We start from the raw sequence: 23,114 nt of genomic DNA, 5'->3' as shown, positions 1-23,114 counted from the left end.
AAAGCAGGCATTCTGCTGAGCTGCACCTTCAGTCCATTTTGTTCTGGTTATTTTGGAGATGGGGTCTTGAGTATTATTTGTTCAGGCTGATCTCAAACTGAAATCCTCCCTATCTCAGCTTCCCAAGTAGCTAGGACTGTGGGCATGTGCTACCAGTGCCCAGCTTCAAATAAGAACTGTTAAAGTCTGCCTTAACTATTTAAAGAAAGAATCTCATAAGTGTTTATAATATTTTCTCTTGTGAAATTTAAGATTGAATATGTGAAGGAGGAAGATAAGAAAGAAACTGATGTTAATGAAGAGGAAAGAGCCAAGAAAAAACATTTAGATAAGAAGAGAAAATTGAAGGAAATGTTTGATGCAGAGTACGATGAAGGAGAAAGCACATATTTTGATGACCTTAAAGGAGAAATGCAGAAACAAGCACAGGTAAGAAAGCTCATTTCCTGTTACCTTCTTCCATAGCTGTACCAGTGTGGTGGATACCTGACTTCATTTGGTCTCTTCCCTGACATACTCTGTGCCTTCCATTTAGACTTCTAATTGCTTCTTCAGTTAGAAATTCACCAGAAAAATATCAGTACCCTATTTGCACCAAGCATTAGGTGCTGAGGAAGCAGAAATGACTGAGACAGTGTTCTTTTAAATGGAAGCATAGACTTCCATTCTGATTACGCCTCCCTGATTGAATGAGTAGGTGAATTATGACCCATGTGGCTTATGTACACACAGTGTTCTCCAGATTCAGAGATTTCATGTAAGGTTGGGTATAAAGACAAAGGGAATGCCTGGAATGCAGGAAGGGAGAGAGTTTGGCTCTCCTGCCTGGGGATGCTGAGCAGGCTGTGTGAGATAACGATGTCACTCTGAAGCAGACACAAAGATGTGTACGCTGTTCTTGGTAATCCCTTGAGTTGTGCTTTGTTAGGGCACTGAGAATTCTCTTAACATATAAGTTAAGTGTATATAATTTGTGAAAATGGGATTGGCAGGCTTTGCTCAACTTAAGCATTTATCTAGTCAAAAAAGTCTCTATTAGTCATAATTTAGTGGTTACCAGTCTTTGTTGACCTTTGACAGAAGTGACTAAGCAATGTAGAGCTAGTTTTGAAGTTTTTGAAGTCTTTGCTTCAGGCCATTAACAATTTAAAATCCCATAGTATCTTATGGCCCACTGTGAAGGACTTTGAATTGTCTCCTCTAAGTGAAAGGGGCTGTAGAAGGTTTTGAGCAGAGGAGATATTCATGATCATTTGTCTTTGAAAGGTTACAGTCAGAAATTAAGGTGGTACAATCTAGAAGTGGCAGTGAAGGAGAGAGGGGTCAGGTCTTCACTTGAAAGATGGAGCAGTAGGGTTTCCTGATGCAGTGAGAGCATAAATGAGGGTGACATCTGGAAGGTTCCTGGAAGGATGAGTTGTCATAGTCTGGTAGGAAGCCTTTTGCTAGTGTAGCTTTTTTGAGGAGGTTAGGTTTGAGATAATGTTCTGACAAATGGAGTGTCAAGTCCAGCCAGGAACATAGATGTACAGTCCTCGGCATACAGATTCTCCTTAAATCCACAAGGTGCTCTGGAGAGTGAACACACATAGATGGAGGAGTAGGTTAGGTAAGGGGGCCTGAGCAGTGACCAGGAGAGAGAAATCTCAGAATGGGAGGCACACCAGAAGCCAAAAAATAGAAGGAAACAATACGTTGCTTCACATTCTACTACATACTAACTGTAAAAGAGACAGGATTGACTGTCTACTGGATGAGGTCTGTGGAGGTCATTAGTGACTTTGGCAAGTACTTTCATGGAGTGGTGGATAAAAGTCTGATTTTTAGTAGCCTTTAAAGGTCGGGAACTGAAGAACTGGAGACTGATTATAGGAAACTTGTGGAGGTTTGTGCAAAGAAAAGCATAGAAATGGAGCAGTAGTTGTGAAAGAAGTGGAATGAAAAGGTTTTGAGATGAGAATAGTAACAAGGAAGATCTGTTGGAATTAAGTCCAACAAGAGTGGACCTATCTAGAGTGCAGGTGGAGCTCTGCATTGAGTAGAGGCATGGGTAAACTGCACCACCAGAGTTGCTATCTGTACTGCCCTGTACCTAGCCACTGGCTCACATGTAGATACTGACAATTAGTGTGGCTAGTGTGAATGAGGACCTGGATTTTAAATGTACTTATAATTTAAATAGCCATACCTAGCTACCCCAAGGAACAGTGCAGAGCTTTAATAAAAGGCTACAACCCTGGAAGAGGTTTAACTGTGGAAGCTCTTTCAGCTTGAATTAGGAAAACAGCCATCACTGAGAGTGAGGCTACAGAAGAGGTGTTGGGTGTTTGAAGACAGGGGAAAATATTGTAATTAATCATAATTCAGAGAGTGAGAAAAGAAAGTGTGACCTAGGGAAGCTGGGAACATTTGCACACTGCATGCAGGGCTCCTTTTGGAGTTAGTTGCTGTGTCTTACAGTTGGGGCATACTCTGAACAAACCAAAGAGGTGAAATGCATATCATTTTTAATTAGGATAAAGCCTAAATAATTTTGTCCATGCTTCTTTATTTCATTGTTATGTATTTTTTATTTTAATCTTATGTTTATTAAAGATAATCACATAATGAGGTTTTATTCCCCCCCCCCCCAATATAGCTTAACCGGGCAGAATTTGAAGATCAAGATGATGAAGCCAGAGTTCAATATGAGGGTTTTCGACCTGGGATGTATGTCCGAATTGAGATTGAAAACGTTCCCTGTGAATTTGTGCTGAACTTTGACCCTAACTACCCAATTATTCTGGGTGGTTTGGGCAATAGCGAGGGCAATGTTGGGTATGTGCAGGTAGGTACCCTTTGCTGTGTGCTTGGCTACTTACGTTATTTGGATGTACCCTGTTTTATTGAAACCCTTCTCCCCTCAGATGCGTCTGTGTGGGTGGGTGGTTAGGTAAGGGGGCCTGAGCAGTGACCAGGAGAGAGAAATCTCAGAATGGGAGGCACACCAGAAGCCAAAAAATAGAAGGAAACAATACGTTGCTTCACATTCTACTACATACTAACTGTAAAAGAGACAGGATTGACTGTCTACTGGATGAGGTCTGTGGAGGTCATTAGTGACTTTGGCAAGTACTTTCATGGAGTGGTGGATAAAAGTCCGATTTTTAGTAGCCTTTAAAGGTCAGGAACTGAAGAACTGGAGACTGATTATAGGAAACTTATGTGCAGGTAGGTACCCTTTGCTGTGTGTTTGGCTACTTACATTATTTGGATGTACCCTGTTTTATTGAAACCCTTCTCCCCTCAGATGCGTCTGAAGAAACATCGTTGGTATAAGAAAATCCTCAAGTCTCGAGATCCAATAATTTTTTCTGTAGGCTGGAGAAGATTTCAAACCATCCCACTCTATTACATTGAAGACCACAATGGAAGACAAAGGCTTCTAAAATACACTCCACAGCATATGCATTGTGGAGCAACTTTTTGGGGTAAAATGTTATTAGAATAACTTAGTTTATACCTTTTAGACTTAATCATTATAGCTTTGCTCTTTTCATAAAAATTTATCTCTTTGGGAAAAGGGTTGGAGTGTTTATATAAAATAGAATCCAAATTTTGTGGCTCACTATGAATTCTTTCTGTTTTCTTTAAGGTCCTATCACTCCACAGGGAACTGGGTTCTTGGCAATACAGTCTGTCTGTGGTGTAATGGTAATTATCTTAGATATTTCATTATACAGATTATGCTCAAAAATATATCTTGAGTATGAACGGTATGCATAAAACTCCAAGTTGAAAACCAAATGACTTATTTTTAACTTGCAAATTTCTCTTTTTGGCAGTGCTGGGGTTTGAACTCAGGGCTTTGTACTTGCTAGGGAGGTAGTCTATCTCATGAGTCATGCCTCAGCCCATTTTGCTCTCATTATTTCAGAGAGAGTCTTCTTTTTGTCTAGGCTGGCCTGGACCATGATCCTCCTATTTTATGCTTCCCTCCATTGGAGGGGTGGCAGACACATGCCAGTGCATCTAGCTAATGGGTTTATATGTGAGTCTCATGAACTCTTTACCCATGCTGACCTCAAACTACCATCCTCCTGGTCTCAGCCTCAGAATTCAGTCTTCCCTGTTTCTAGGATTATAGACATGAGCCACTGGTGCCACATGGTCCTACTTTTTTTTTTTGGGACAGGGTTTGCTATGTAACATAGGCTGGCTTGGAACCTGGGATTGTCCTGCCTTAGCTTTCTGAGTGCTAGAATTGCAGGTGTGCATGTCTGGTTTTGTTAGGTGGAGTGTGGAAGTGGGGGAAAGGAAGAGAAGAATTGTAATGAAACTGATGACATTTTATATTTTTGTGCCTTATTTGAACTTACTTATCTAAAAAAAATATTGAAGCAGTGTTCACCATGTGTTAAACCTTATACTTAGTTTAGGGGATACATTATAACCATCTAAACATGTGACCACACCCTAGTAATGCTGGTTGTGCAAAATATGTTCATAGTCTTCTTTGATGAGTCAGAGGAGGTTTTATTGACCCCTCCTGAACAGAGGAGGAAACAGAATAATTGGCAGCTATAATCTACACTGGAAGTCCAAAATTTAAATTTTTTCAACGTTACAACTGAATTTTCCTTTTCATTCCAAATCGATTCTTATTGTGAAATTCTGTTGCTATGAAATCACTCTCAGGTAAGTATTTGAGTCATCATAATTAGCTTGGTATACCAGTATTACAGTTTAGATTTGCTTTGGTTAAAATGCTATTGTTTTGTATGTTTGTGTGTTTTCTCTTCTTCTTTCTTAGCTGATTGGCAGTTTATTGCATCACAGAGAATTGTAGTTTCTCTGGTGATGTTATTCCTATATTCAAATTTTTGGGGTTCTTTTCAGCCTGATTTCCGGATAGCTGCCACTGGAATTGTCCTGGATCTGGATAAATCCATAAAAATTGTGAAGAAATTAAAGCTAACTGGTTTCCCATACAAAATTTTCAAGAACACTTCATTTGTTAAGGTCTGTATTTGTATATATTCATAAATGTATATATTGTTAAAAGGAGACTGCAGTACAAGTTGAGGATCTGTTATCCAAAATGTTTAGGGCCACAGGTATTTTATATTTGAGATTTTTTTTCAGATACTGGAATATTTATGTATACATAGTGAGATATCTTGGATGACACCTCATTCTAAACCCACAACTCATTTAGGTTTCAACAACACCCTATCAGCATAGCCTGAAGGTCATTTTATTAGTGTGTCTGCATTTTGACTGGGACTCATCACTTGAGGTCAGATTTTGAACTTTCCATGATTGGTATGTTGGCACTCAAAAAATTTTGGGTTTTGGAGCATTTCAGATTTTTAAATTTTTCCTGTACTTCTAAAATATATGTCTAGTAAAAGTATTTGATGTCATGATATTTAATATTAGACAGTTTACTTCTTTATATTGATCTTTGTTACTCAAATATGTTCAAAATTCTGAAGGCAAAGTTAAACATATAGTAATTGAGTCTACTCTTACTTCTTTGTGAAGCAGTCTCAGAACTAATACTCAAAATATATTTCATCCACTGGACTTTGTTTACTACCTTTTAGGTTTGTGTTAAGAAAGGACAGATACCAGGCCAGGCATGGTAGTGCATGCCTATAATCCTAGCTCTTGAGGGACAGAGGCAGATCATGGTTTGATACTTTGCCCAGGCAAAGATAGGAAGACCCTATCTCATAAAATTCAAACAAAAGATCAAGTGTGTAGCTCAGGTGATAGAGCACTTGCCTAGCAAGCAGTAGAAAATTAGGCAAAGCAGTTTGCAAAGGGTCAAAGAAATGGACACACTTTTTTTGCAATGGTAAGTAGGAGTAGTTTGAGCAGGATTTATTGAATGTTTCATTGGAAGGAATGTTTTCATATGATCTTAACAGTTAAGAACTTAAGGGTAGGAATATAGTTCAGTGGTAGAATGCTTGCCAGTTCTGAAAAAAAGATGATCATAAAATGTTCTTTATATTGAGGCAATGATACCACTAGCATTTGTGTATTCATTTTATTTTTTAAATGCATTATCTCTAACACGTGAGCTGCAGTCCAGCCTACAAGATGCCAGCAAAGGCTCTTGGGGTCTGTTCAGTCCAGTGAGTGCCTCTTTGTTCTTCTACAGAGGCACCAGTGATGAACATGCCAATGAGTCCACAGTAGAGTTTTTTTTTTTTTTTAAATAAATTATATACTTTTCTAATGTAGTAATTTTATACCTTTAGGGTGAAAATACATTTTGATTATTTTATCACCCTTCGGTGATTTTTTTTTTTTTTTTTTTGGATGCTACTGGGGTTTGAACCCCAGGCCTGGCACTTGTTATGTAAGTGTTCTACCACTTGAGCCACACTCTGCAACTCCCTCTCCCCCCTGCCTTTTTTTTTTTTTTTTTTTTTTTTTTTGCTTCAGTTATTTTTTTAGATAGGATCTTGTGGTTTTGCCTCAGGTCAGCCTTTGATTGTGATCCTCCTAATTATGTCTCCGGTGTAGCTGAGATCACAGATGGACACAACTATGCCAGACTTACTGGTCAAGCTGGGATCTCATTAACTTTTTGCTTGATTTATGCTTTTCAAGTAGGTGGGATTGCAGGCATGAGCCACTGCACCTAGCCTGTTTTTGTTTTTAACCAATGATGTATTCATGAAGCAGTAAGGTATATGATTTTATATATATACATTTCCATTTTCTTATAGGGAATGTTTAACTCTGCCTTGGAAGTAGCCAAATTTGAAGGTGCTGTGATTCGAACTGTCAGTGGAATCAGGGGACAGATCAAGAAAGCACTTCGGGCTCCGGAAGGAGCTTTCCGAGCCAGCTTTGAGGACAAGTTGCTGATGAGTGGTAAGGATACTTTGTGGTGTATTGAAGATATTTCTACATCAGCACACTCAATTTCATAAAGCAAACACTACAGAACATAAAAGCACAGAGACCCAACACAGTGTAGGTGACTTTAGTACCTGCTCAGCAATGGTAGGTGACTTCAGTACCCTCTAGCAATGGATGGGTAGGTCATCTAGACAAAAAATCAACAAGGAAACTTCACAGTAAAGTGGACTTAGCAGACATATATGGAATACTCTATACAACAGCTACACATTCTCCTCAGTACATGGAACTTGCTCCAAAATTGATCATATTTTAAGATGTAAAGCAAGTCTTAACAAATACGGTAACCTGTATTTTACCAGATCACAGGGGGATAAAACTGGAACTCAACAGCTAAAGAAACCACAGAAAATGTTTAAACACATGAAAACTGAACAATATATACTTCTGAATGGTCAGTGAGTTGTTAAAGTAATAGGGGGATATAAAAATTTCTAGGATCAAATGAAAATGAAAATATAACTTACTAGAACTTTGAGACACAGCCAAGGCAGTGCTATGAGGAATGTTTATGGCTTCATTAAAATATTAGATCTTGGGCTGGCAGAGTGGCTCAAGTGGTAGACTGCCTGCCTAGCAAGCACGGTGCCCTGAGTTCAAACTCTAGTGCTACCAAAAAAAAAAAAAGGTAGATTTCAAATAACTTAATGATATATCTTGGGGGGAGAGGGGAAGCAGTAGGTAGAAAGAAATAATAAAGATCTAAGCAAAATTTAATGAAACAGAGACTGAAAGAACAACATAAAGAATCAATGAAATAAAGAGCTGGTTCTTTAAAAAGAAAGATCAACAAGCTCTTCACCAAACTAACCAAAAGAAAGAGGGAGAAGACCATATTAATAAGAGATGAAAAGTGAACATCACAGCAAATACCAAGAAAATTCTGAGGCTCATGAGGGAGTGTTTCGAAAACCCGTGTTTGAGTACACTGGAAAATCTAGAAGAAAGGGATAAATTCTTATTGCATATGACCAAAAATTTTTTTTCTTTTATTATTCATATGCAACCAAAATTGAACCAAGAGTATATAAACCTAAACAGATCTTTAATAAGTAATGAGATTGAGGCAATCATAATCTTCCAACATCCAAGACTGGATGGATTCACTGCTGAATTCTACCAGCATTTAAAGAGGAATTGATACCTTTGATTCTCAAACTATTCCATAAAGTAGATAGGGGAGGAATTCTACCTAACTGATCTATGAGGCCAGTATTACCCTGATATCAAAACCAGATAAAGACACAACAAAAAAAGAAAACTATAGACCAATTTTTCTGATGAACATAGTTGTAATTTCTTCTTCTTTTTTTTTTTTTTATTAATTGGCAATACTGGGGATTGAACTTGGTCTCATGCCACCAGGCAGACACTCTACCACTTCAGCCACTCCACCAGCCCCATGTTAGTTATTTTTGAGATAGGGTTTTGCTTTATACCTGGGCTGGCCTGGACTGTGACCCTCCTATTTGTACTTCTCCATATAGATGCACACCACTGTGCTCAGCCTTTGCTTGAGATTGGGGGGGTGGGGGGGTGAATCCCATTCACTGTAGCCTCATAAGAAAAAAAAAAGACCTCTACAATCAAAATAATGAACATTGAGGAAATTATAGAAGATGAGGAGACCTATGTTCATGGATTTGCAGAATCAGTATTATAAGAATTAGTCCTAAAATTCATGCAGAAGCACAAAACCCCCCAATAACTAAAGCAGTCCTCAGCAAAAAGGAATGCTGGAGATACCACTCTACTAGATTTCAAATTATACTACAGAATCATAGTAACAAAACCAGTCACATTTACCAGTGGAATAGACTAGAACACAACTACAGCTATTTGATTCTCAATAAAGGTGCTACAAACAAATGGTGCTGGGACAACACTGGATATCCACATGTGGAAAACTGAAACTAGATCCCTGTCTCTCACTCCGTACCAAAATCAGATCAAAGATCTTAATGTAAGACCTGAAACTTTGAGGCCCATATCTTATTTCTTTAATCCCAGCTATTCTGGGTGTGGCAGTCAGGAGGATCATGGTTCTGGACCAGCCCAGAGAAAAAGTTAGTAGGACCCCATCTCAACATACACGCCAGAAGTGGTAGTATACTCCTGTACTATAATACATAGTAGCCACTTTGGGAGCTGTAAGTAGGCGGAGTGGCCCAGGGCAAGCCTGGGAAAAAATGCAAGACCCTATCTGAAAATCAACCCAAAGCCAGAAAGGCTTTGGGGAAATGGTTGATGGGGTAGAGCTGCTTGCTTAGCAAGCACAAGGTCTTGAGTTCAGACTCTGCACTGCTAATTTTAAAACACAACCAAACAAAAAAAAACAAAGGTCCCAGAATGTTGAACTGTATAGTGTTGCAGGAGCACTCAGACAGAGACTGAGAGGCAGCAAAGCTTTGGGGAAGCAAGTTTATTAAGCAGGCCAGCAGCAACTCAGCAGAGTCATGTCCAAAGGCTGAGCACCGAGAACAAAGAGGGCTTTCCTTATATACCATTTAGAGCAGGTTACAGGAATCACATGTTATTTCATTGGCTGCTTTAACCTCTGGGGCAAGGTGACCCTCCTCTGGTCTCCAGGTAACATTCCCCAACTCTGGTTTTCCTTTGTTTAACTATTGCACTCAAAATCTCTCTTCTGCCTCCCTACCTTCCTGCCACAATAGGAAAACACTGGATGATACAGACAAAGGCGATGACTTTGTGAATAGTTCTCCAAATACCTCAGGAAACAGGAGCAAAAATGTGCAGATGCTATTGCATCACACTAAAAGTGTCTGCACATCAAAGGAAACAAGTGCCAGAATGAAGGGACACAAAATCTTTACCAGGCTATTCACTGGACAAGGGATTAATATCCAGAATATAGAAAGAGCTCAATAAGACAACAACAACAAAAGAACAAGTAATCCAATTCAAAATAAATGGGCAAATAAACTGAATAGCCAGTTCTTAAAAGAAGTACAAATGGCCAATAAATATATTCTTTATTAGCCTTAAAGAAAATGCAGATTAAATCAACATTAAGATTCCAACTCACCCTAACAGGAAAACAACAAATGCTGGTGAGGAGGGGAGGAGGGGAGGAACACTCATAATTATTGATCAGAATGAAAATTAGGACAGCCACTATGGAATGACTATGGAGGTTTTTCCAAAAACTAAACATAGAACTCCCATATATTCCAGCCATACTTCTTTTGAGTATATACTTGTAGCACTGCTGATGATAGCCAGTTTGTGGAATAAGCCTAGGTGCTCATCATTGGATGAATAGATAATGAAAATGTGGTATATTATTCAGCCATGAGAAAAAATGAAATTGTTGTTTGCAGGAAAATGGGTAGAACTCCAGATTATCATGTCAAGCAAAACAAGCCAGACTCAGAAAGACAAATAACCACATTTTCTCTTTTGCAGAACCTAGATAAAAAAAAAAAAAAAAATTAGACATGAATATATAAATGGGACACTATTGGGGTATAGGGGAAGACTGGTGGGACATGGAAGGGAGAAAAGGGATGGAATATGACCAAAGCACATTGTATACATATATGAAAAGATCATAATGAAACCTGTTTAAAAAAAAACTTGGCATGCCTGTATCCCAGCTACTCAGGAAGTAATCAGGAGACCCCTTTTCAGCCAGTAAGTTGGGTGTGGTAATATGTGTCTGTAATTCTAGCTAGTGTGGGAGGCATAGGTAGAATCGGAGGCCAACCCTCCGGTTTGAGGCAACCCCAGGCCAAAAAAAAAAAAAAAAAAAAATGCAGGAACAGGTTTGACAATGACTAAAGCAGAAAGGACTGGTGACATGGCTCCAGTGGTAGAGTACCTCCCTTGCAAGTGCAAGGCCCCAAATTCAAACCCTAGTACTACCACCAAAAATAAAAAGATTTGCAAGAAACTTTTAAGGTGGGGACTGAGAGAAGGGGTATAGAAGAGTGATATGTGCTCATTAAAAAGTGTGTGAGGTGGGGAAGACTACTACCATTACTATCGATTTCCAGTTTACATTGAGTAGTGGTAGGAACTTGTATCTTTAGAAAGTCAGTGTCAGCTCCAGCTCTGTGCAGTCAGCATCTTGCGCTGTAGCTGAGTTGTGTTGTGTCTGTAGTAGCCTCTTGGTTCACACCCAAAGTTTTGTGATAGGCAAGAGTGGTTCACTTAGTGAATTTCCTTTTTAGGTACTGTGCTACCAAGTGGAGAAGTTTGGGTGTGTGTGTGTGTGGGTGTGTGTTTGTGATTGGTACGAATCCTCTTTTGAAAATGTTAATCTCTTCCAGATATTGTCTTTATGCGAACTTGGTATCCTGTCTCCATCCCAGCCTTCTATAACCCAGTAACATCTTTGTTAAAACCTGTGGGTGAAAAAGATACCTGGTCAGGAATGCGGACAACAGGTCAACTCAGGCTTGCCCACGGTATCAAACTAAAGCCAAACAAGGATTCTCTGTATAAGGTACAGGGTGTGTGTGTGTGTGTGTGTGTGTGTGTGTGTCTGTCTGTCTGTCTGTCTGTTTGTGTATGAGAGAGAGAGACTAAAGGTGCCATATGTCCTCTCTGTATGGAGTCACATGGATGCTTTTATGTGTAATGTCTTATATGCTCTGAGTTTTCAGGTAAAGTCTAATGTTAAAATTGATTAAACAGTTGTATAATCATAGGCTACTTTTCAAGGAACACAGGAAAATAGGACTGTCTCTAGATTGGAAGAGGTTTGAACTTTTTGTAAAAATTCTTATTTTGTGCATTTGAGATTTTTAACATGATATTATGAGATACACTTAAATAATAAAGTGATTACTATAGTGAAGCCAGTTAGCAAGCATATCTACCATCTTATGTAACTTTTTTGTAACAAATTAAAATCTACTTATTTAACAAAAATCCCACATTGATTTTTTTTATCTATAGTTCTCATGTTGTACATTAGATCTGTAGCTATATTTGTCCTGCATGTCGGCCCATTTCCTCTTAGCCGTGTTTGTGTCTTCTTAGGAGAAATGTTTGTTTACTGTTTTGCCCATTTTTTTAATCAGGTAATTTTGTGTACGGCGGGGGGGGGGGGAAGGGCTGCTGGGGATTGAATCCAGGGTGTCACACATGCTAGGCAAGTGTTCTACCACTGAGCTTCTTCTGCAGCCCTACTTATTTTTCTTGTTATTAACTTTAAGAATTCTTTATAAGTCTTAACTATTAGTCCCTTACAGATACACAGTTTGCAAACAATTTTTTTCCAGTTGGTAGGTTGCTTTTTCATTTGTTGATTGTTTCCTTTGCTGTGCACAAATTTTTTAGTTTGATGTGGCCTCTCTTGTTTATTTTTGCTTTCGTAGCCTGGCTTTTGGTGTGATACCCAAAAAATCATTTCCAAGGCCAATTTCAAGGAACTTTTTCCTATATTCTCTTTTAGGAGTTTTAAGCCAGATGTTAGATTTAGGTCTGTTAGTCCCATTGATTTGGTTTTAGTGTATGCTGTAAGATTCACGTTCAGGTCATTCTTTTGCATGTGGAGATCTAATTTTCTAGTAGCATGAAATCACCTCTTTCCATTCTGTCCTTTTGTGTTGCTTTATGGAAAATTAGTTGGCCATTTATGTCTAGAGTTATTTTGGACTCTCCCTTCTGTACCATTTTTATCCTAATAACCATATTATTTTGATTACTATAACTTTATAATTTTAAATCAGGAAATGTGATGTATCCAACTTCATTTTTCTTTCTTAGTATTGCTTTGTGTATTGTTGCTGTTGTCCCATACACATTTTAGGATTGCTTTTCCTATTTATTTGAAGAATGCTATTGAAATTTTGATAGGAATTGCATTAAATCTTTTTATTGCAATAGGTAGTATGGGCATTTTAACAGCATTAATTCTTGTAATTCATGAACACAGAATACTTCTCCATTTATGTCTTCAAGTTTTTTCTTTAGTGTTTTATAGTTTTCAGTGTGTACAGATCTTGTGTCTTCTTGGTTTAATTTATTCCTAGGGTTTTGTTTTTTTTTAAATAGTATCATTAGGATTATTTTCTTGATTTTCAGTAAGGTCATTATTTGTGTATAGAATTGCTTCTGATTTCTGTATATTGTGTTTTGCATCTGTAATTTTACCAAATTTATATATTCTAATTTATTTTTTAATTTTGGGGGTTTTTAGCATGCAGGACCCTGAAACCTACAAGTAGAAGTAATTTTACTTCTTCCTTTCTAATTTGTATGCCTTCAATTTCTTTTTCTTGTGTGTTGCTCTTGCAAATACTTTATTATGATGTTGAACAGAAGTGGTGATAGAAGACACCCTGCCTTGTAACGAGCTTAGTGCATAGTAGGCCAGGCCCCAGGCTGGGGTATGATGGTATTTGGTCCACATGGACAGGCAAGGACCCTTGTCCTGGGTCTGCAAGCCATAGCTGCTCCTGCTGTGTTGAGAAGAGGTTACTGTGGTGTTGAGCGGTTAAATATTAGAGGAAATGTTTGCAGCTGTTCCCTTATTGATTTTGATTTTAGCTATGAGTTTTCATATATAGCATTTGTTATTTTGAGGAATTTTCTTTCTGTACCTTATTTAGAAAGGACACAGAGCTGGAGACATGGCTGAAGTGGCAGGGTACCTGCCTAGCGAGTGTGAAACTCTGAGTTCAAACATCAGTACTGCCAAAAAGTTTAAAAAAAAAAAAAGGAAGGTCACAAAATTTGTTAATTCATTTTCTTTCTTTTTTTTTTAATTACTCATTTATTCACACGTGCATACATTGTTTGGGTCATTTCTCCCCCCTGCCCCCCCATCCCTACCCTCTTCCCCCAACCCCTCTCGCTTCCAGGCAGAACCTGTTCTGCCCATATCTCTAATTTTGTTGAAGAGAAGACATAAGCATAATAAGAAAGACAAAGCGTTTTTGCTAGTTGAGTTAAGGATAGCTATACAGAGAGATTCCTAGCATTGCTTTCATGTACAAATGTGTTACAGTCCAAGTTGATTCATCTCTGGTTCCTGATCCCCTTCTTCTGTTGACCTCTGTCGCTTTTAAGTTTCTGTGTTAGTCCCTCTGGAGTGGGAACATTAAGTGCTTTCATGTCTTCGGTTTTCTACCTATCACCATATCACCCATATATGCTCTCCCCTTGTGTTGTGATCCATGTCCAACCACATTACTGCATTTGCCCTAGATCTAAAGTCTGCATATGAGGGAGAACATATGATTTTTGGTCTTCTGAGCCTGGCTAATATTGCTCAAGATGATGTTCTCCAGTTCCATCCATTCACTTAATGATAAGTAATGATAAGATTTCATTCTTCTTCATGGCTGAGTAAAATTCCATTGTGTATAAGTACCACATTTTCTTCATCCATTTGTCAGTAGTGGGGCATCTTGGTCCATCTTGGTTTCCATAACTTGGCTATTGTGAATAGCACTGCAATAAACATGGATGTGCAGGTGCCTCTGGAGTAACCTGTGTCGCATTCTTTTGGGTATATCCCCAGGAGTGGGATTGCTGGATCATATGGCAGATCTACGTTTAGATTTTTGAGAAGCCTCCAAATTTTTTTCCAGAGTGCTTGCACCAGTTTGCATTCCCACCAACAGTGTACGAGGGTTCCTTTTTCCCCACATCCTCGACACCACTTATTGTTGGTGGTGTTTTTGATGATGGCTATTCTAAGGGTGAGGTGGAATCACCCCTGATTTGTATTTCCTTTATGGCTAGAGATGGTGAGCATTTTTTCATGTGTTTTTTTGGCCATTTGAATTTCTTCTTTTGAGAAAGTTCTGTTTAGTTCAGTTGCCCATTTCTTTATTGGTTCATTGATTTTGGGAGAGTTTAGTTGCTTAAGTTCCCTGTATATTCTGGTTATCAGCCCTTTGTCTGATGGATAGCTGGCAAATGTGGATGGTCTCTTCAACTTAGAGATTTTTTTTTTTGTTGTGCAGAAGGTTTTTAATTTTATGAAGTCCCATTTGTCCATTCTTTCTCTTAGTTGCTGGGCTGCTGGGGTTCTGTTGAGGAAGCCCTTGCCTATACCTATTAGTTCTAGAGTGTTTCCTGCTCCTTCCTGTATTAACTTCAGAGTTTCAGGTCTGCTATTAAGGTCCTTGATCCATTTTGAGTTGATACTAGTACAGGGTGATAGACATGGATCTAGTTTCAGTTTCTTGCAGATGGATAACCACTTTTCCCAGCAGCATTTGTTGAAGAGGCTCTGTTTTCTCCATCGTATATTTTTGGCACTTTTGTCAAAAGTGGTGGGTATAGTTGTGTGGATTCATATCCGGGTCCTCTATTCTGTTCCACTGGTCTTCATGTCTGTTTTTGTGCCAGTGCCATGGCTGTTTTTTTGCTATTGCTTTGTAATATAGTTTGAAATCGGGTATTGTGATACCTCCAGCATTGCTCTTTTTGCTGAGTATTGCCTTGGCCATTCACAGTCTCTTGTGTTTCCAAATGAACTTTAGGGTAGATTTTTCAATCTCTGTGATGAAAGTCATTGGGATTTTGATGGGAATTGCATCAAACATGTAGACTGCTTTTGGTAGTATAGCCATTTTTACTATGTTGATTCTACCAATCCATGAGCATGGGAGATCTTTCCATCTTCTGTAGTCTTCCTTGATCTCTTTCTTCGGGGGGTTGTAATTCTCCTGTAGAGGTCATTCTCATTCTTTGTTAAGTTTACTGCTAGGTATTTGATTTTTTTGAAGCCATTGTAAATGGACGTGTTTCCATATATTCCTTCTCGGTTTGTTTGTTGTAGTGTATAGAAAAGCTAATGATTTCTGTAAGTTGATTTTGTATCCTGCCACCTTGCTATAGCTGTTTATGGTGTCTAAGAGTTTTTGGGTAGAGTTTTTTGGGTTTTTAAGGTATAGACTCATATTGTCTGCAAATAGGGATATTTTGACAGTTTCTTTACCTATTTGTATTCCTTTTATTTCTTCTTCTTGCCTAATTGCTTTGGCTAGGAATTCCAGTATTATGTTGAATAAGAATGGGGATAGTGGGCACCCTTGTCTCGTTCCTGATTTTAGAGGGAATGGTTTCAGTTTTTCTCCATTAAGTATGATGTTGGCTGTAGATTTGTCATATATAGCCTTTACAATGTTTAGGTACTTTCCTTCTATTCCTAGTTCTCTTAGAGCTTTTATCATGAAGTGGTGTTGGATCTTGTCAAAGGCTTTTTCTGCATCTATTGACATGATCAAGTGGTTTTTGTCTTTGCTTCTATTAATGTGTTGTATTACATTTATAGATTTACGTATGTTGAACCACCCCTGCATCCCTGGAATGAAGCCAACTTGGTCATGGTGGATGATCTTTCTGATGTGTTGTTGGATTCAGTTTGCCATTATTTTATGGAGGATTTTTGCATCGATGTTCATTAAGGAAATTGGCCTATAATTCTCCTTTTTGGAGGTGTCTTTGTCTGGTTTTGGGATAAGAGTAATATTGGCTTCATAGAATGAGTCAGGCAGTGTTCCTTCCCTTTCTATTTCGTGGAACAGTTTAGTTGGTATTAGTTCTTTAAATGTCTGATAGAATTCAGCAGTGAATCCGTCAGGTCCTGGACTTTTCTTTTTTGGGAGGCTCTTGATGGCAGCTTCAATTTTGTTTTGTGTTATAGATCTATTCAGGTGATTAATATCCTCTTGGTTCAGTTTTGGATGGTCATAAGTATCTAGAAATCTGTCCATTTCTTCAAAATTTTCAAATTTATTAGAGTATAGGCTCTCAAAGTAGTCACTGATGATTTCCTGGATTTCCGTGGTATTTGTTGTTATCTCCCCTTTTGCATTTCTGATTTTACTGATTTGGGTTTTTTCACTCCTCATTTTAAGTCAGGTTTGCCAGGGGTCTGTCAATCTTACTTATTTGTTCAAAGAATCAGCTTTTTGTTTCATTGATTCTTTGTATGGTTTTTTGTTTGTTTGTTTGTTTCTATTTCATTGATTTCAGCCCTTATTTTAATTATTTCTCTCCTTCTGCTTGTTTTGGAATTTGCTTGTTGTTTTTCTAGGAGCTTGGGCTGTAGTGTTAGGTCATTGATTTGAGATCTTTCTGTCCTTTTAATATATGCACTCATGGCTATAAACTTTCCTCTTAGGACTGCCTTTGCTCTGTCCCATAGGTTCTGGTACATCATGTTTTCATTTTCATTAACTTTCAGGAACGTTTTAATTTCTTCTTTTATATCATGAATGACCCATTGGTTATTGAGCAATGTGTTATTCAGCTTCCAATTGTTTGCATGCTTTTTACTACTATTTTTGTTGTTGATTTCTAGTTTTAATGCATTGTGATCAGATAGAATGCATGGGTTTATTTCTATTTTCTTATATTTGCTGAGACTTTCTTTGTGCCCTAAGATATCAGTTTTGGAGAAGGTTCTGTTAGCTGCTGAGAAGAATGTATATTGTGCAGCAGTTGGATGAAATATTTTGTAGACATCAGCGAGATCCTTTTGATCTATGGTGTGATTTAGTTCTAGGATTTCTTTATTGATTTTTCTGTTTGGATGACCTATCTGTTGGTGATGGAGGGGTATTAAGGTCTCCCACTACCACTGTGTTGGAGTTTATATATGTTTTTAGGTCCTTCAGAGTATTTTTGATGAAATTGGGTGCACTGACATTGGGTGCATATAGGTTGATAATTGTTATTTCCTTTTGGTGTATTTCTCCTTTTATTATTACGGAGTGTCCTTCTTTATCTCGTTTGATCAATGTAGGTTTGAAGTCTACTTTGTCCAAGATAAGCATTGCTACCCCTGCCTGTTTTCGGGGGCCACTGGCTTGGTAAATCTTCTTCCAGCCTTTCACTCTCAGCCAGTGCTTATTTCTGTTGATGGAGTGGGTCTCCTATAGGCAGCATGTCAGTTCATTTTCTGCATCATTGAAATGATCATGTGGTTTGTATCATCCATTTTGTTAATGTGGTATATCACATTGATTTATTTGCATATGTTAAACTAGCTTTATGTACTAGGGATAAATCCTACATTGTCATCACATGCAATCTTTTCAATGTATATTAGCAAAATTTGCTAATATTTTATTGAGGACGTTTGTGACAGTGTTCATGAAACATACCATCCTATAGTGTGTTTTCTTTTATCTTTGTATGACTTAGGTATCAAGGTGACACTGTCCTGAAAAATCTTGAAAGTATTCACTCTAGTCCTGCTTTTTTAAAGAGTTTAAGAGGTATTGATAATAATTATTTGAGTGTTTGGTATAATTCAGTTAGGAAACTATTTAGTCTTGGACTTTTCTTTGTTGGAAAGTTCTTAATTTCAGTATTTGTTATTGGTCTATTCATGTCTTCCTGATTTCTAGCAGTTTATCCCTTTCCTCTAGGTTATCCAGTTTGTTGTCATATAATTGTTCATAAGTCTTTTGTGATCCTTTTTATTTTTTAGGCATCTGTTGAGATGTCTTCATTTCTGGTTTGGCTTTCTAAATTCTTAATTAGTCTGGCTAGGAGTTTTGTTGATTTTTTTTTTTTTTCAAGAATCTATTCTTGTTTTTTTTTTTTCCCTTATATTCTCTTTTTTCTATTAATTTTATATCTATTCTGATCTTTATTCCCTCCTATTCACTTTGAGTTTACTTTGTTCACCTTTATTGAGCTCCTTGAGGCATTCAATGTAAGGCAATTTATTTGGGATTGTCTTTATTTAATGTGGGCATTTATTGCAATAAACTTCCCTCATAATCCTGCTTTTGCTGCATCTTACAGGTTTTGGTATGTTGTATTTTCATGGTTATTTGTCTTGATTGTTTAAAATTTCTCTTGATTTCTTCTGTGACCTATTAGTTATTCATTCGTGTGCTCATTTTCACATATTTATGAATTTCCCAAGATTCCTCTTCTTGATTTCTGGTTTCATTCTTTGTTATCTGAAACAATGATTTCATTGTTCTCGAGTTTGTTTACACTTTTGTTGTGGCCTAACATGTCTATTCTGGGTAATTCCCTGTGTATGCTTACCTTCTGCTGCTGCTGATGGGAAATTTTTATATGTCTGTTAATTACATTTGATCTAAAGTGAAGTTAAAGTCCAGTACTTCCTTATTTTCTTTCTGGTTGATCTGTCATTATTGAAAGTGGGGTGCTTGGGGTATTGCAGTCCCTAATATTTTATTGCTCTCTAATTGCATACAAGTTGGGTGCATATATGTTTACAGTTGTTAATGTCCTCTTGCTGAATTGTCCCTTTATCATTCTGTGGTGACCTTTGTCCCTTGTAACAGTTTTTGCCTTTAAGTCTATTTTATATGGTATAAGTATAGTTACTACCCCTGTTACTTATTATTTGCATGGATTATCTTCTTCCCTCCCTTCACTTCTAACTTGTGTGTCCTTAAGCTAAAATGGGTCTTTTCTAGGCAGCATATAATTGGAGCTTATTTTTTATCTACTCAGTTACTTTGTGCATCCATTTTACAGTCATGGTTATTACTGATAATTAACGACTTATTTGTGCCATTTTGTTAATTATTTCATTGTTTTGTAGAGCCTTTGTTCTTTTCTTGCTCTCTGGATGCCTGGAGTGTTCTAAAGTCACCTCTGGGTGGGATTTGAGCTCCAGAGTACACACGTGCTAAGCTTCAGTGTAGGGTGCCTAGTTGGTTCTAAAGCTACCCACTGAAACTGCACAAGAACTTCTCAGTCTTCCATATCCTTGTCAATAGATGGCCTCATCAGTATTTTTTTATTTTAGTTTTTTGGTGTCTGTCTGAATTCATATTTTTATGTTAATTTTACTCCTTGAGAACTTTCATTGTTTTCTTCACAGCTTAACAGATTTGTTTGTTTTGATGCAGGACACTCAGTTGTTTTATACTAAGAGGAAGTTCAGGATATCAGTCTGCCATTCTGCTAGAAACAGTTTCACAGGCACTGCTTATACTATAAAATAGTCAAAAATGAAATTTGGGTAATCTTACATGAGTTTTTCTTGAAATAGACTCAGGATATGGTGCCTGTTATCCAGTCTGTGGTGCTTCCTCTTTTTGGAGAAGTATTGATACAGTCTCTGAGACAGTTAACATTTTAGATCATCTTACTTCATTTGAACAGAATTTAGATTACCTTAGATTTCAGTGACCTTCAAGTATATTTAAATCTCACTTTTCTCCTGCCAGCCTTCCATCAGAAACAAAGTTAAACTTCTTAGACTCAGGCTTCTGAGGAAAGACTGTGTCCTTAATCCAGAGAGGTTGATAATCAAAATTCAAAGCTAGATTATTCTTATTAGGCTGGAAGAAAACCATCTCAGTGTTCCAAGTCTGAATCTGGTTTTGTTGTTGTTGTTGTTGTTGTTGTTTGGTGGTGTTTTTTGTTTTGTTTTTAGTGAATACTGGGGGTTTGAACTCAGGGTCTTAACACTTGCCAGGTAGACACTGTACCACTTGAGTGACGCCCCTAGACCTTTTTTACTTTAGGTATATTTTAAATAGGATTTTTTGTTTATACCTGGGCCAGTCTGTACTACGATCCTTATATATGCTGCCCACATAGCAGGAATAATAGGTACTCACCACCACTCTCAGGTGTTTATCGATTGAGTTTCGAGAACTTTTTGCAGGGGCTGATCTTGAACCTTTATCCTCCAAATCTCCACCTCCAGAGTAACTAGGATTATAGGTGTAAGTCACTACACCTGGGCTGAATCTCTTTTTAACTTCTGTTGAGGCTCCATTCTATAGAAATGGACACACACAGTTGATTTCTTGGAATTATTATAAATTTGATCTGTATATTCCTCTGTTTGGCTAGAGATGTCAATGTCCATCGAGGCAATCTATACAATATCCATCAAAACTAATTACTGTTCTTGTGGATAAGTCTATCCATTGATTTTCTTTTACACAAAAGATCTAAACATACATTTCATAGTATTTCATAGTGTTTGTTTTACTTTTCTTTTCAGCCTGTTCTGAGACAAAGGAAGCATTTTAATTCACTGCACATTCCGAAAGCCTTGCAGAAAGCTCTGCCATTTAAGAACAAGCCCAAGACCCAAGCAAAGGCAGGCAAGGTGCCGAAGGACAAGTGGAGACCGGCCGTCATCCGCGAGCCTCACGAGAGGAAGGTACTGTCAGTAGACCATTGCCATTGCATTTAGAAAGCAGTGTTTTCAGTGACACGGTTAGCTTTTGTCTTTTTTTTTAATTTGGATGAAGGTTTCATTCTGTAGCCCAGGCTGGTCTCAAACTCATGATTGTCCCACCTTCTACTCCTGGATGTACCACCACACCTGGCCCACACTTAGCATTGCTACTTTATCAGGAACAGATAAGAGCCAGACTTAGGCAAGGCCTTAGAACTGGAAGTTGAAGGAAGAGCCAGAGTCCATTTTCCATCCTTTGATTAATCATGTTCCACCACATGTATTTGTTTGAATGGGGAGTAATAGACACATGACTGGTGAACTACTATATCCTAGCTAATTGCATAAGGTATCCATAGAGTGGTGAACAGGTGTGGTTTTATAACAAAGGTAAAATACACTCATGACTGCATCTCCATGCAAATTGTGATTCTTAGTTCCGGATGAATTTTCACTAGATTAACATTTACTTGGGTCGTGGATTGAATCTTGTTTTGATACCATTGGCACAATTGCTCAGACCCCTGAAAAGTAGCTCCCAAGTATTCCATGGCTGTGTGACTAACCTGGGGCTCACCGCATTTGTCCTTGTCAGATCCTGGCTCTGTTGGATGCTCTGAGCACTGTGCACAGTCAGAAGATGAAGAAGGCCAAGGAGCAGAGGCATCTACAGAACAAGGAACATGTGAAGATGAAGCAGAAGGAGGAGGAAGAGAAGCTTAAGCGGCAGAAGGACCTCAGGAAGAAGCTCTACCGGATTCAGGGTCAGAAGGAAAGAAGAAATCAGAAGTCCAGTCTGAAAGGAGCTGAGAGCAATTGAAGTGAGCCTTCAGAATGGAGGAACCATCCTTTGGACCTGCAGAGATGGATGGCTTTGAGTCATATTGCATGTGACTAACAAGTCAGGATGAGAACCCAAGAGAGACCTTTGTTGGATACATCACTCATACTGTGCCTCGAGAGGAGCAATGGAGAAGACGATGCTGGTAGGATACATGAGGTTCATGGAGTGTAACTTATGGTTAGGTGAACTGTCTCACTTTCTTCTAATTATTTTGTGCTATAAAATATCATTAAAATATTTTCCTGTTAATTTCAGCTTACTAGTTTTCATTAGCAATGAATGCCTGACAGTTGCTTGTGAATAATTGCTTACTCTGTCATCTTTGTGAGTCTCCCAGGAGGGAAGAAAATATTTACTCAAGCTTTCAGCTTTATTATAAAATTTTAGAGGAGGGTGTGTGGTGGGTTTTGTCTGTTTATTCTTTGATTGATGACCCTAATGAGCCATTTCACATATTTTGCATATTAGTATAGCAGCTAGGTATCAGTAAATACTCTTTAAAAGCATTAAGCCAGGGGCTTTATCTTAGGTCCATATAGAGACCAAGGAAATAGTTTGTATCAATGAAGTCAGCTTCTTGTATTTTGCGTCATACCTGCCTAGCTATGTTTCCTTTGCTTTTTATTCTCCCACACTTGCTAGGCAGGTGCTCTACCACATGAGCTATGTTCCCAGCCCCTTTTGTTTTTGAGACAGTATGTTTACCTGGACTTTGGCATCAAAATCTCTATCTTGCTTCCATCTCTTGAGTAGCTGAGTTTACAAGTGTGTATCACCATACCTGGTGATAATTGTCTTTTTTTTTTTTTTTTTTTTTTTTGGTGGGACTGGGGTTTGAACTCAGGGTTCTAGGCTTGTATAGCTGGTGGTCCACCACTTGAGCCATGCTTCCAGTCAGTTGTGCTCTGGCTATTTTGCACATGGTTCTCATGAACTGTTTGCCAAGGCTGGCCTTTTGAAACTTGATCCTTCCAATCTCAGCCTCCCGAGTAGCTAGGATTGCAGGTGTGAGACACTAGTGCCCAGTGAAAATTGTTTTTTCTAAAGACAGAGTGTGTGTGTGTTTGTGTGTGTGTGTGTGTGTATGTAATATGTAGACATATATATGTATAGTGCAAACATTAAAAATCTTGGTTTATATTACATTTGGTGAACAAAGGAGCAAGAAATCTGCATATGAAGGGTACTTAAAACTAAAGACAAGAAACATGTCTGGAAGTAACC

The 23,114-nt window shown here is 38.1% G+C and overlaps 1 protein-coding gene across 4 annotated transcripts in view; it reads left to right on the top strand.

Annotated features, from left to right (window-relative positions):
- Bms1 (BMS1 ribosome biogenesis factor) overlaps positions 1–22,139 on the top strand; it is a 47,556-nt gene extending 25,417 nt beyond the window's left edge. For all 4 annotated transcript variants that reach the window (XM_020185805.2, XM_020185806.2, XM_020185804.2 and 1 more), the window contains exons 15-23: positions 253–429; positions 2,639–2,827; positions 3,290–3,470; positions 3,635–3,693; positions 4,879–5,001; positions 6,726–6,873; positions 11,217–11,392; positions 20,867–21,028; positions 21,642–22,139. In XM_020185805.2, the coding sequence (XP_020041394.1) occupies positions 253–429; positions 2,639–2,827; positions 3,290–3,470; positions 3,635–3,693; positions 4,879–5,001; positions 6,726–6,873; positions 11,217–11,392; positions 20,867–21,028; positions 21,642–21,866 (1,440 nt within the window). In that variant the 3' untranslated portion in view covers positions 21,867–22,139. The remainder of the gene's footprint in view (positions 1–252; positions 430–2,638; positions 2,828–3,289; positions 3,471–3,634; positions 3,694–4,878; positions 5,002–6,725; positions 6,874–11,216; positions 11,393–20,866; positions 21,029–21,641) is intronic.
- Positions 22,140–23,114: the final 975 nt, after the last annotated feature.

Source organism: Castor canadensis, chromosome 7 (genome assembly GCF_047511655.1).
Source record: "Castor canadensis chromosome 7, mCasCan1.hap1v2, whole genome shotgun sequence".
NCBI classification, from domain to species: Eukaryota; Metazoa; Chordata; class Mammalia; order Rodentia; family Castoridae; genus Castor; species Castor canadensis.
Note: the sequence above shows the minus strand (reverse complement) of the source record. Positions and strands in the feature narration are given on the sequence as shown.